We start from the raw sequence: 13,819 nt of genomic DNA, 5'->3' as shown, positions 1-13,819 counted from the left end.
TTTTATTAGAATTAAAGTTGTTATTCATTTTTAAAAATTTGTAATTCTTGTATGTTTTAATTGTGAAATATTATATCAAAAATAAATTTTAAAAAAAGTAAAAAAAATATAAAATAATATATCTTTTTTAAATGTCTACAAGTCCATTGAGACCAAACATATTTTTAGTTTTTTTATTAAAATATATTATTTAATTTAAATAAACTCAGCAAATACATACAATTTTGGGCATAAAAAGTACATTAATTGTTTGAATAAATATTTAAACGGTTATATTTTAGTCAGTTTGAACGTCGGTTTAATTATTAAATTTGAGCAGTTCAAACTTTTGAACCCATTATACACTGGGATCTGGAAATGGTGATTATGTTAATCAAATATGGTATTACGGTAATATAATCCTAAACCCTAGTCGGAAACTTTTATTTAAATAAATATAAATACATTAAATGTATAAAAAAAATAAATAAAAAATTGATAAAAAGAACATATTAGAATCACATATAAAAAACATAAAAACATAAAAACATAAAAAGTCGTCCTAAGTTTGTTTAGTCCGGTGGTGGTCATGTTAATCAGTGTAAACGGTTAATTATGTTCACAAGTACGAGGAGGGTAGAATTGTCATTAACGTAAACAAAGTCGGAAGCTGATTAGTTGGCATTTCACCATCGTCTTCCCGGTAAAAAAAGGGTTACTAATCGAGCTGATTTCAGGTAATAACTGTCCTGTTTGGTGCAACCCAGAAGAAATAAAAAAGAAAGAAAGAAGAAGAAAAAGACGCAAACTTTTTCCATAAATATCAAAATACGATCTTCAGAAACGGTGAGAGGAGAGAGAAAGGGCACGCAACATACACCTTTAGAGAGATTGTGTGTGTTTGTGTGTGTGTTTTAAGAGTCGAAAACCAGACCAGTCATGGACTGATGCACAGATAGACGAGAAAGAAGAAAACCCATTTGCTCATCTCTCTCTATTCTCCTTCCCGACCCCATTTTGATCGGACCCAACATTCTCATACATCTGTATTTCCATTCATATATAGAGAAGGAGATTTAGATTTACACACATATACCATAGTTAGTACATATTTATATAATATATTTCCTGTTTTATAATTCTTCTAATGGAGAGGTACGGTCGGACATCGTCTATGGAAGGTACACAGTCTGATCCGCCGGTGGAGTGGAGTTCTCAACCCGAAGATACAGGTCTTGAAGGTAATAAGTCAGTTTATGAACCTTCAATTTTGTCCAATTCCATCTGCATTAGCCTCGATTCGGATCGAATTGGTAATGTGGAATTCCGTTTGCAAAATGCAGAGCCTCTGTGGCAGTTAGGACTATCATCTGGAGGAGGAGGAGGCGGTGGCGGTGGTGGTGGTGAATCTTATCCTGAATTCCCAGAAGAGCCTGATTGTATCTACTACTTGAGGACTGGTTTCTGTGGATATGGTGCTAGATGTCGGTTCAACCATCCTCGGGATCGAAGTCTGGTAATGCTCTGAAATCTTTTAGGGTTTTGTTTAAGGGTTTCAAACTGATATCTCTCATGATCTGATCCTGCCTGATCTGATATTTCACCATGTTTATAGTTAGTGACAAGTCTGGATAACTAGGTTAAATTTGATTCAAATGGTTAATAATAGATGATGAGTGGTCCGATAAGAGCTGCAGGAGGAGGGATGTATCCAGAGCGAGTAGGCAGACCTGTTTGTCAGGTATTTCATTCGAATTCTCCTTCCATGTATATTCATCATCATGAAGATGTCAAATTCTTTACATTTTACAGTATTATATGAGAACGGGTATGTGCAAATTTGGGGCTTCATGTAAGTATCATCATCCACGACAGGGAGGTGGAACTATTGGCTCTGTGACATTCAACATAGCTGGTTACCCTTTGAGACCGGTAGAGAACTTTGTTGAATCTTTGATCTTTATCTTTATCTTTCATTTACATGACCCTAAATGTACAACTTTTGTCTCAGGGTGAAAAAGAGTGTTCTTACTATGTGAAAACAGGGAAGTGTAAATTTGGCGTAACTTGTAAATTCCATCATCCTCAACCATTTGGCTTACAGGGTCTACCAACATCCGCTAATCCATTGCCTATTCCATCACAACCAGTTTATCCAACAATGCAGGCTCCAATGGTTACTGGTAATTGGCCTATGGCAAGACCAACTCCAACTCTTCTTCCAGGTTCATATATCCCAGGGGGTTACGGTCCTGTTATGCTTCCTTCAGGAGTTGTTTCCTTCCAAAGCTTCTACCCCTACCAGGTATGGACTGTTTCGTTTTAGGATTAATTTTTTTTACTAATGGGTTTATTAAGATGTATTTTGTCTGGAACAGACTCCTGTCAGTTCATTAGCTTCCTCAAACAACCAATCAACAGTTGGAGGTGCTCCTATGTATGGAGTAACAAATTTTTCGCCTGGAAGTTATTTATCATTGCCTTCTGCTGTCGATCCATCGAGCAGTGGACAGAACGAACAGGCACTGCCACAGAGACCTGGGCAACCGGAATGTCAGTATTACATGAAAACTGGAGAGTGCAAATTTGGATTTTCGTGTAGATACCATCATCCATCAGAGATGAACATAGCAAAAGAAAGTGTTGTCCTTAGCTCTATGGGACTTCCTTTACGCCCGGTGAGCATCATGCATTGCTTCGTGTCTTTAAAGTTATGCACCATTATTTGGAAATACTTAATGTTTCTGTATCTGGATTCCTTTTCAGATAGAGAAACATTTGAAAAATAATTTTTTGTTTTTTTATATGGAAACAAAATCAATAAGTGTTTCTAAATGGGGATTTGAGGAAACTCATCACTCTTATGAAGTTTGCTTAATCCTTACCTTCATTTTATGATTCTTTCTTGAAGTTGCATTCATTTTGTCAATTTCCATAGAAGAAAAAAACGTATTCCTTGGTCTCTTCTCAAGACTAAAATTTCTTTATCAGCTTGGTTCAGTTAGTTTGTTCTAACTTTCTTATGAGGTAATGTGGATGCTAGGGCTATCACACTAAATAAGATCTAGTTTTAATTTTATCGGAGGAAAATGGAGTTACATTGGCCATTGAAAGTATACGCTACCCTAGTCTTTTGCATGCATGATCATTGAAACATGTAGTAAGGAGTCATTAGGTGGATATTTTCTTGATGATGAATATCGCAACTATCAAGTTAACTATTGCATGTCTTTGAATGAGAAATATGAACTAAGGAACTTTCCTAGTCCCCATATTTGCTCTTAAAATTCCATGCAAGGAACATATTTGTTGCCATTATTTTTTTTAATCTAAGTTTTTTTCCATGGAAATTGCACAATGTCTCGCCACCATTACCACACTTCAGTGCAGGTGGTTTTAGTGGGAATTGAACTTCAGATCTTAGCCTCTTAGTTTCAAAACTCTTACCAGTTATCACTTGAGCTACCACATGTGGGTATATTTATTGACATTCATTGCATAAGAATGATCTATAAATGACTTAGGTCATTAGTTGTGCACTGAAACTTACACGTGGTATTTTTCTCCTAGAGATTTCAAAATATGACAGATGTTTTCAGTAATCAAAGTGGTAAATTATGAAAGAATGGCTTGGTGTTAAGTTGTGCAATGAATAGTTTTCTTTTAGTCATCTAGGTTAAATTAAATGTTATTTCTCAACATACTGTGTATCTAGGTTAGACCCATACCAAATGGTCATGAACATGGAAAAACATTATCTGATGTTGGTACTTCTCTTGACAGGGTATACCTATTTGCAGCCACTATGCTCAAAATAATGTATGCAAATTTGGGCCCTCATGCAAATTTGATCACCCAATGGGAAACATAAGCTACAGCCCTTCTGCATCATCTCTGTCTGATATGCCTGTAGCCCCTTACCCCATTGGATCATCATCAATGGGAACTTTGGCATCATCTTCATCATCATCAGATATGAAACCAGAAACCCTTTCTGGAATCAACAAGGATACAACTGTACTTTCATCGAGATCATCTCCTTCTACAAGCACTTCAACTGGGTCAACTACTACCAATTTGATATTATCTCAAAGTGGATCCACTGCTCAAGCTTCTGAATCTTCCCTAATTCCAAGCATTGGAAGTGAGGTTAAGACATCAAACTAGCAGATTTCGTTTTTGGTTCTTTTACTGGAGTCGTCATGTTATGGCTTTCACAATTCGGATCCATCTAGGACAAGCATATAGACAAAAAGAACATGATGTTTTCTTCATTTAAAAGCCATAGACAACAACAACCAACCATCAAAGGTCCTTCCAGAAATAATAACCATGCTTATGAATAATAACCAAAAGTTTTTACTTTCTGGAATCTAGGAACAAACAAACTTCCATTTCGATGTAGGAATAAATATGGTGTTCATCGGGGTGCTCTCCTGTGCTAGCCTACTCCTGAGAATAAAAACCTGGTCTAAAAAGAAATAAATTTATATACCCTCTTTTTTTTGCAGGGGTTTTATTAAAGCAAGCTTATTATTATTATTATTATGGTTGAGTCTATGAACAATACTACTTTGTTGTTGTGAACAAATTGGTTGATAAATTTGTCACTGGTTGTGAATTGACATTTTATTTATGAAAAGACATCTTTATTTATTTACTTTGTCAAGCTTTCATTTTCCATCATGATCTATGGAGGTTTATCTTTTACTTGGTAGTGGTTTTTTTTTGTATGCAATTGTTGAGGGAGATATATTTGTTTTCTTCTCTTTTTTTTTTTTTTTATCATAGTCTTATATTTTTTCTTTTCCTCACTATGATAGAATTCACTAAGAATCTTATTATATCAACTATTCTTTAACTAGCCTTCTTTTCCTCACTATGGTAGAACTCACTAAGAATATTAATATCCAACTCTTCTTTAACTAGCCTAGTTGACACCACCTTTAAAAATCTTTCTCATTTTGACGAGATTTCTCATTTCAACGAGATTTCTCATTATGTTTATGCATGTGATTCTCTCACTTGATAAGCACATAGTTCTGTGTTATAAATTGATAACATGTAAAAATAGAAGCATGTAAATAACACAAGATTTACGTTAAACAGGACATGTAAAAACCACAATCATAAGATAAAACTTTCAAAATGTCGAAAATTAGGTTATAAGTTACACCTGACAGTAACGAAAACACGATTAGGACACGGGAAATCCATACTAACCCTAGCTAGAAACTCAATCCTTAGCTACCTACAATAGTATCCTGTGAAATCCATGTTCCATTTGTCAAACCCAAGGCACGGAAAAACTTATTTAGGTCACCAAAACTCTTAACAAGATCTTCAGCAAGACGCCTCCTCTCTACAACTAAAACATCAAACTTTGCCGTTTAAGAAACCTAATGGATCGATGAAAATAGGATGTTCTCATAATCATTATCAACCAGAATGATGATAATCACCACCTTGGAGTGCATTTTCATCGCATGCCTAGAATACCCTTAATGGTATTTTGACTAGTAATTAAAAAACAAAACCGTCGCTGAAGGTCCTATATTTTGACCTTTAAAAGGTATTCTTTTTAGCGACCAAACATAAAACGACACTGAAAGACCATTATTATACCTTTTGATATCTCTCTCTAGTAAACAGTGTTAAGATCTGTATCCGTAATTTCTCCTCTTTAAGGAACAATTTCTGTCTGTCCAAAGCAAGAATCACATGACTTGTCCCAGTATCAGAAGGCCGAAACAATTATGGACTTATGAAACATGTAAAAAAGCTCTCCCTTTCTAATAGTTCATGACAACGTTAACTTTTCAGAAAGAAACACAACATTTCATTATCTTATAAACACCAGTAGATATCATATTAAAAAAAGCCACAAAAACACAGAAAATAATATTAATAATAAAGGCTCAGTCCCTTCAGACAGAAGTCAAACTAGTGGAGGTCTACTCTTTAAGAGATGTCAAAAACATCCCCATGGACCAACTTAGTTCAAGCCTTCCTTTTGTGACTGATCGAGCTACATCCCATAGTAGTAATTAGATGAACTTGGTATTGAATCAAGATCATTAACATTACCCTGATCAATCTGAGGGTTTCCAACCATTGCTGATAACTCACAATAAGATCTACCGCCATCATCACCATCGAAGCAAGAAAAACCTCCATAGCTTGTACCATAATCATAACTAGGTTGGTTGAAACATGTGAAATCTTGGTTGTTGTTGTTGGAATATTGCATTACATTGGTTTCATTAGATGTAGGCCTCAGGCAGCTATCTGGAACAACACATCCCAAATAGCCTGAATTTGTGTCGAGATTATTATTATCATCGGAAAAGAACAAATTTTCATTATCAGAATGATTTTGGGCGTGGTTATGAGTACTACTAGTTTGATCTCCTTGACCAAAATCAAGCTGGCGAGAAGAGTTCTGCCATGGGGCAGTCTGTTTGGGTCCATTATTAATATTGGTAATTACGAATGGTGGGGGTTGCTGCAAGTTGGTTTGTTCCTCTAGAGAATAGAGAAAGGGATATTGGTGGGATGTGGTTTGATCAGAGTAGACAAAGTTGGTTCTTGCTTGGGTACCCTTCATGGAAAGGGCAGCCCTATCATAAGCAAGGGCAGCTTCTTGGGCAGTGTCGAAAGTGCCAAGCCAATGTCTTTCTTTTGTTGTAGGGTCCCTTATTTCGGCTGCATATCTTCCCCATGGTCTCCTTCTTACTCCGAGGAATCGCCCTGGCTCAGCTGGAAGCCTTCTTCTTCCCCGCCTCTCACCTGGTTGAGGCGGGGTAGTGTTTCTTTGTAGAAGAGAGAAGGCTAGATGGGATGAAGATGGGCTTGACTCGTTACTTTTCGACGACATTTTCGTGGGTGATAATTGGAAAATGTGTAGTTGAGAGAAAAGATGGTGAAGAGGATGTGTGGAAGAAGAGATGGTATGGTGAAGTATTTAAGGAGCTAGGGAAGGGAAGGTTCCCTTTTGCATGCTTTCTTTCATAATAATAAAATAACTAAGTCTTTGTTGTTTCCTTTGACACAATAGAAAACTTGCATAAATTACGTGCACTAAAATACAAATAAACAAACATTCCGGAAAACCCAAAAATGAGTTAAGGATATAGATAGACAAAAACACTACACATGAATACAATTGAATGTTAGAGGTTGACCTAGATATTATTAGGTAGGTTCTTTTTTTCTTTTCCATTTTTAAATGGTTGAAACGATTCAATTTAATTAATATTTTTCGATTATAAGAACTGCACTATACCATTAAGCTAAGTAAATAAGAGGTTAATGTTAGCTATATAATGATATCAATTTATATTTCCTTTACGAACTATCTGTGTTTAAAAAAAATGTATGTTGACTCTTCAGAAGTTTTTAAAATACACTAATTTTGAAGGATGACTCAGTCTTTAGGATATCCGAGGACAGCAAATCCTCGATCCCCGTATTTCAGTGTATGGTTCGTGTATGTCACATGTGGCAATCAATGACTTGTTTTTATCGGTGAGGGCTAACTTAATTTTTTTAAAGATTAGCTATATTTATCGTGTTTAATATAGATTATTGAAAATTGAGTTATTTGAGTAAAACTTTATTATGGATATAAATATATATTATTTTTAATAATGTTATAAATCAGTAGATATATTATTGAATAATATCACTTATTAAATTCCAAAAACCTCAAAGCATGATAGGATTTTTTTTTCTTAGTCCATATACAAAACTGGCACGATCATGAGATACAATATGTCATAATTAATAAGAAATATATATATAAGCAAATAATGGACACATTCCAAAAACCTCAAGCTTTATATGGCTATTCTCGAATAAACATAAGGATCTTCAAAATTTTAGTGGATGTTTTAGGAGGCATGCATTGACTTTGATCGCTCATAGGTATCGTGTCACGTGATGAACATACATCTTCAAGCATACTACTTACTCACTCATGAATTTTCTCGCGAATCTCAACTTGTAGAATGCATGGATTGTAAGAAATTGGGACACACTAATAGTATAGTGGATATACTAGTGATGCACTAGGTGATGAGAATTAAGTTGGCTGAAATGACATCCTAATCTCTTTTCCTTCCGCACACCACTAGTGATCGAGTGGTGATTTTTAGCGATTCGATCTCCATAAGTTTCTCGTCCCCATTTGGAAGTTCATTATGTCCCTACCTCCACCCAATCACAAAGTTGATGATTAAGTTTAGAGTTGCATGTTTTAGGTTGATTACACCTTCTTCGACAATAGTGTTGAAGGCTAGTGCAATCATAATCTATTAATCATACATTAGTAAAAAATAATGAAATTACAAATAAAATATTAAATAAACAATCACTCACTCAAAAAAAGGGAAAAATCTAAGTAGTAAGATTAAACATGTGCTTCTAGACAAACTAATAAATTTCACTAAACCAGACAATTAGAGGCTTTGACAAATGCTCCTCTATAGTTCCTACTTCCTAGCCCAGTTGACATTATCTTCTTATTTTACCTTTATAACACATGTATATATATATAGCTAGGTCAATTTTACTTTAAGACCAGTGAATAATCTAGTTTAAACCCATTTTTGTCGAGAAATAGTTAAAGCCATTTATAGTAAAACCCATGAAACAAAACAATTGATTACATTCTTTATTCTCAAGGGTAACTAAAATGATCTTCATAGTTATAATCAATTTAAATCAGAGTGTTCTTAAAAGGATATTTGATTATGTTAAAGTATGCTTTGTTGGCTTGTTGGATTTTTTGAAAACAGGAATGAATGTTATAAGTAGTAGTAGAAAAAAAGATTGAATTAATGTTTATTTGTCTGAATTGCATATGCTCCCTAGAGATTCTAGCTGAAGAAACAATAATAATAATAATAATAATATAGAACTTGCATGGTCTTTGTTTTGTGGTGTGCACATGTTTATCCGTGTTTTGGGCAAAGCAAAATCATCTGTCTGTTCTTATATATCTTTAACCTTTTTAATTTGTCTGCTTCATAAATTTGTCAAATGGAGTTGTTAAAACCCACATTTCACTTCTTCCAACCCAACAATCCTAACTTAGTTTGTTTGTTATTGACTTTTAAAGTTGACAAATACTATAAGGATTGAATTGAACAGAAATTTAGTAGTACGAATGAATGAGATTAAATGTCTCAAGTTCGATTTTTATTCCGAACAAAGAATACGTTATGCACGAATTCAAATTTAAGATGGTACAGCATAAAAGTTAAGTCTTCAATGGGACCCTTTTCTTTGTATTTTTTTAAAGAAAAAAACTTGCTTAAGCAATGTTCAAATAATATGCTTAAAGTGCAACATTGCAAAAATGTGAGGGAGGGAGAATGGGATCTGTGTCTCTCTACAGTAGAGCCCAAAAGGCAATAAAACAACAAAAAGTTGTAAAGGTTCAAAATAATAATAATGGTCATAAAGGTGGATTACATGTTCACCCCCATTCACATACATTGAACCCATAAACAAAACAAAAAAAAATCTGGGAAAAAAAAAAGTCTACATTGATCAGGTCATGTCATCCCTTTGAACATTCATGATTTCTTGTCTTGGATTGGCTAGGACAAAATTGGTTGGATTTGAAAAAAAAAATAGTTCTTCTTTTTGTTATACTTTGGTGGATCAAATGGAAAAAAAAAAAATTAAAGAGATTGATTCATCAATCAAGAATTGAGTAAGTTAACACAATTCTTAAAAGTCATGTCCTCCGTTTAAACTTTTGATTTACATTTGATACTCAAACTCAAAATCATCATACTTGAATTGTGTTTTCCTCCAGTGTCTTCTAAATTAATCAAAATAAACCTTGTATCTGCCTTTCATATTCATGAGTTTTATTTTCGAGAAAAATATGAAAAACTAATCCTAACATAAAAATTATTATCCACAATTTCTCGATTAAGTCCATTATATCACCTATAAACCAACATGGATCAATGTTATATTCTCAATTAGATCCCCTGGATATCCCCAGCCTCCTAAAAAGGTTCTAAGTTCGAGATTGTCAGCCGACAAATTTTGCGCCTGGTTAAATGATTAAATACATTTGCGAGTTATGTGTTTAACCCCTGTGACCACATTTTTTTTATCTCATTTTTAAATCTAGCGACAATAAGATGTGAATATCCCAGCCTGTTTGAGAGGTCCCTTGTGACCACATTTTTTTATCTTCTTTCTTAACCTAGCGACAACAAGAGCTGAATATCCCCAACTTGCTTGAGAGGTCCTGGGTTTAAGCCCGTCAGGCGACAAGTTATGCACCTCATTAAATGGTTAAGTGTGTTTGCAAGATATATACTTAACCCTACCACATTTTTTTTTTTATATATTCTCAATTAGTGTCCTCCTCTTTATAAAATGACCCTTTGGTAAAAAAAAAATACTAATAACAATTATGTAGTTGTATGCAAAATACCAAAAAAAAAAATATAAAAAGAAAGAAAAAAGGGAGAGGATGAAGAAATGTTCCATATCACATGCATGGCAGAAATGGCATCTTGGAGTAAGAAATGAAATGAGTCAAAGTCAACCACTTTTTCTTGATGTTAGCACCATAGTTGTCATGGTCTCTTTCGTTTAATACAGATAGCATAAAGCACCGTGATTTATGAAAGAATAATATATACTTTTTAGGTAATAATTTAGATCTTACTTCTAATAATACTGTATGCATCAGATAAAATAGGAAATCCAGGAGAGAAGCTGTTGAATTTTGTCAAGAGAATCTTGTATTTTTTTCCTCTGTTTGCATCATAATAAGCTGCTGAAATTTGATTAAAAAGTTTAGTTTAGCTTCAAACCCATAAAAAGTATGAAAGTAAAATCTAATTTCTTCTTCACACAAATATCAAATGTTGTTCAATTTGTTTCATGGTGACAAGAGAAACCAATATTCTCTGCCTGTCTGATTGTCTGTCTGTCACTCACTTTATCTCCTCCCTGTTGTTGTTACTGTGCAGGTGATGCAGCAGGCAAGATTAGGCACATACATAAAACAGCCAACAAGGCTTTTCCTTTTGTGTATAGCTTTTAAAGGGTCACCCAGGATTTGGGGAGAAGAAAAGATAATGGTCAGGTCTTATAATTTCTTTCCAGCCTCACATACTTTGTTTGACTAATCACATATTTCTATTCAGCACCTCATGTAATAAAGCTGTCTGTCATTTTTAAGGTTATACTCATATTTGTGTTTCTAACAATCAAGTTTTATTTCTAAAAGTATGATAAAACTTGCACTAAAAAAATTTATTAGGCCAAGTTGAGACAGGATTGATTCTCCATATAGCTTTTGCAGATTCTGCTTCAGGTGGAAGACTTCAACCTGCAGATTAGTTTATATAACTCAACTAGCTATAAGGGTTGCAATCTAGAGCGACCAAACAAACATTGAAAAGCCATTTAATGAACTCACTTATTCAATGAAATCTACACACTTAACTGAATTATATTTCCCAATTAAATCATGGTCCCGTGAAGATCACAGATACTGCGAGCCAACAAATAAACCATTACAAACCAACTGATGACATAAGTTGCCAAAATTTTAGTAAAATGAAACTACAGATAAAAAAAATATCATCAAAACTCAAGGAGCAGATAAGAGTAATATATAGTTATGCTTCAGATAAGGATATAACAATCTGAGAGCATATATTGAAGAAGAATCGAGGATAAAGATTTTGAGTGATTAAGTTATGTCTGTTTGTCAGCCACATTTCAAAACTTCCATGAGAAAGACAACATCAAGAGATCATCATATTGCAGCACACATTTATTGGTATGAAACCTAATCAAATACGAAAAGAGGCTATTAGATACCCATTCAGGAATGAAATTTTACATAATGGTATTCCTCAGAAAAATAGAAATATAGCATATCTTTTCCTTTTTACGATTCCGGTATTCTTCATATATAAAGAATGATAATAAAATGCAGAGTTCTTTTGAGTTTTTTTTTTTTATTTTGTTTAAATGGTATCAATCAGAACCATCCAAGGTACTTAATTGGCACTCTGCAACTGGACATCAATCGACCCAATTAAGATATAAAGCTTCAACTTGACCTAAGCCATTATTTTGGAAGGTAAAGTTTGAATGACCAAGCCGATGATAGTTGAGCCTTAACTAGAAGTTTTCTCAACCAAAAACTCTAATACCATTGTCACGACCCTAGCAATAAATCACATGAAGAAGACTTTTATTGTTATGGAGAATAGTTTGCTTATAACTTGTGAGAGTTTGAGTGTATTTATAAATGTAGACCAAAAGGCCGCGTGACCACTAGTTTCTAGAATCTATTGTATACAAAAGAGTATCTACAAGGTTCTAATTTATCTACAAATAAGGCTTCCACAACCTTCTAGCTAATTCTAAAGTCTTCTAGGATATTTGGAGCCTTCCAAAAGCTTCTACATTCCTCCATCATAGAGATTCTAGCTTTAGAGTTAAGTCCATAGCTCACTCTAGAGTCTTGACCATTCTAGAGCTTTATAGTATAATAGTCTAGATCCAGTTCATGGATTTTGCAGGCAATGTGCGTCCCTGTTCAAATTGTCCATCAAAATCCAAAGAAAATGGTATTTGCTAGAGGGATCTAGACTAAACTACTAGAAAAGTATATGACCTAGCTGTAGCTTGGATGGACTCAAGTCGAAGCATGAAAAACCCTAGAATGCACTAGAACATGTTGGAAGACTCCGGACAACCTAGAATGTGGGTTATAGAACTAGACCATCAAGACTCTAGAGTTGGCTAGAAGGTTCTAGAAACTTCAAGCCATGTTGTAGATAAAACTAGAACCTGTAAGTCTATTGCCACTAGTTTCAAGAAACTCAAATTAAAAGAGGTAAACAAGTAGTAAACAAGCTATTCTTTTGTAACAACAATGTGGGTCTAATCCCTAAGAGAGGCTAAGCACATTATCCCAAGTTTCTCAATCAAAGTGTTTTCAGTGAGATTTGAGTTTGAGAACTCAACCTCAAGTCCAAACCCTATCTCTGGTGATCAGCAACTAATGGGTGGGATTGTAAACAAGCTATTCGAACAATACAAAGTATGGTGATTTATCTCTTGTAACATACCAACCTAGAGATGTAGATGAGAAGAGAAGGACATACAACCTTCAACTAGATTCAATACTATTGCATTCATAACTCCAAATATTCACCATGCTCAATATAGGCCAATGGATTTTGATCAAATTGCACTGCTAGAATCGTCGACATGATGAACACTATCAAACACAGTAATTTTGTTAACTCAGAAGAAAATCTACATACGTAACAATCAATAATTGTTTCTAGATAGACAGCTCCCAAATTGACCACATAAAAACAACAAGCTGCTAAAGTAATCTCAATCAATGGAAGATGAAATATCTTCTTCAACCCTAAACCAAGATAACGTTTTGCCTTCCAAACACAGTGAAAAAGCTATCCAAAGTCCAAACCCTCAAATTAAGAAGTGCTTCAAAACATCGAACATAACTCACATTCCAATAACCCAACAGTATACAAATTGACCCAATTCGGTCTGAGTTTGAAAAAATAATTATTTAAATTATTTTGTAAATATCAATTTAAAAGAGATAATATAATAAAACATTTCTTAATTATAATTATAATTATAATTATAATTATAATTATAATTATAATTATAATTATAATTATAATTATAATTATAATTATAATTATAATTATAATTATAATTATATAGGTAACCTTCTAGTTACTCTAATTGCTTACTTTTAGGTCTTAAAATATTTTCGTCCTTGAATTTTCAAAAAATTTCAACA

At 33.9% G+C, this 13,819-nt stretch overlaps 2 protein-coding genes and 1 long non-coding RNA gene across 3 annotated transcripts; 1 reads left to right on the top strand and 2 right to left on the bottom strand.

The window, feature by feature from the left end:
* Positions 1 to 783: 783 nt before the first annotated feature.
* Positions 784 to 4,639, top strand: LOC124938733 (zinc finger CCCH domain-containing protein 34-like). The gene is made up of 7 exons (XM_047479232.1): positions 784 to 1,220; positions 1,323 to 1,495; positions 1,649 to 1,720; positions 1,792 to 1,911; positions 1,991 to 2,284; positions 2,358 to 2,657; positions 3,763 to 4,639. The coding sequence occupies exons 1-7, from the start codon at positions 1,127 to 1,129 to the stop codon at positions 4,144 to 4,146; spliced, it is 1,437 nt and encodes a 478-aa protein (XP_047335188.1). The 5' UTR covers positions 784 to 1,126; the 3' UTR covers positions 4,147 to 4,639.
* A 1,368-nt stretch (positions 4,640 to 6,007) lies between these two features.
* LOC124939454 (ethylene-responsive transcription factor ERF086-like) lies at positions 6,008 to 6,856 on the bottom strand. The gene has a single exon (XM_047479926.1). It carries the CDS (start codon positions 6,854 to 6,856, stop codon positions 6,008 to 6,010), a length of 849 nt encoding a protein of 282 aa, XP_047335882.1.
* Positions 6,857 to 11,455: 4,599 nt separating this feature from the next.
* Positions 11,456 to 13,460, bottom strand: LOC124940580. Its single transcript, XR_007099478.1, has 2 exons — positions 13,146 to 13,460; positions 11,456 to 11,812 (listed from the first exon to the last, which is right to left on the bottom strand). It is a non-coding gene; the product is annotated as an uncharacterized LOC124940580 (long non-coding RNA).
* Between the last annotated feature and the right edge of the window lie 359 nt (positions 13,461 to 13,819).

Source organism: Impatiens glandulifera, chromosome 5, assembly GCF_907164915.1.
Source record: "Impatiens glandulifera chromosome 5, dImpGla2.1, whole genome shotgun sequence".
Taxonomy (NCBI): domain Eukaryota; kingdom Viridiplantae; phylum Streptophyta; class Magnoliopsida; order Ericales; family Balsaminaceae; genus Impatiens; species Impatiens glandulifera.
Note: the sequence above shows the minus strand (reverse complement) of the source record. Positions and strands in the feature narration are given on the sequence as shown.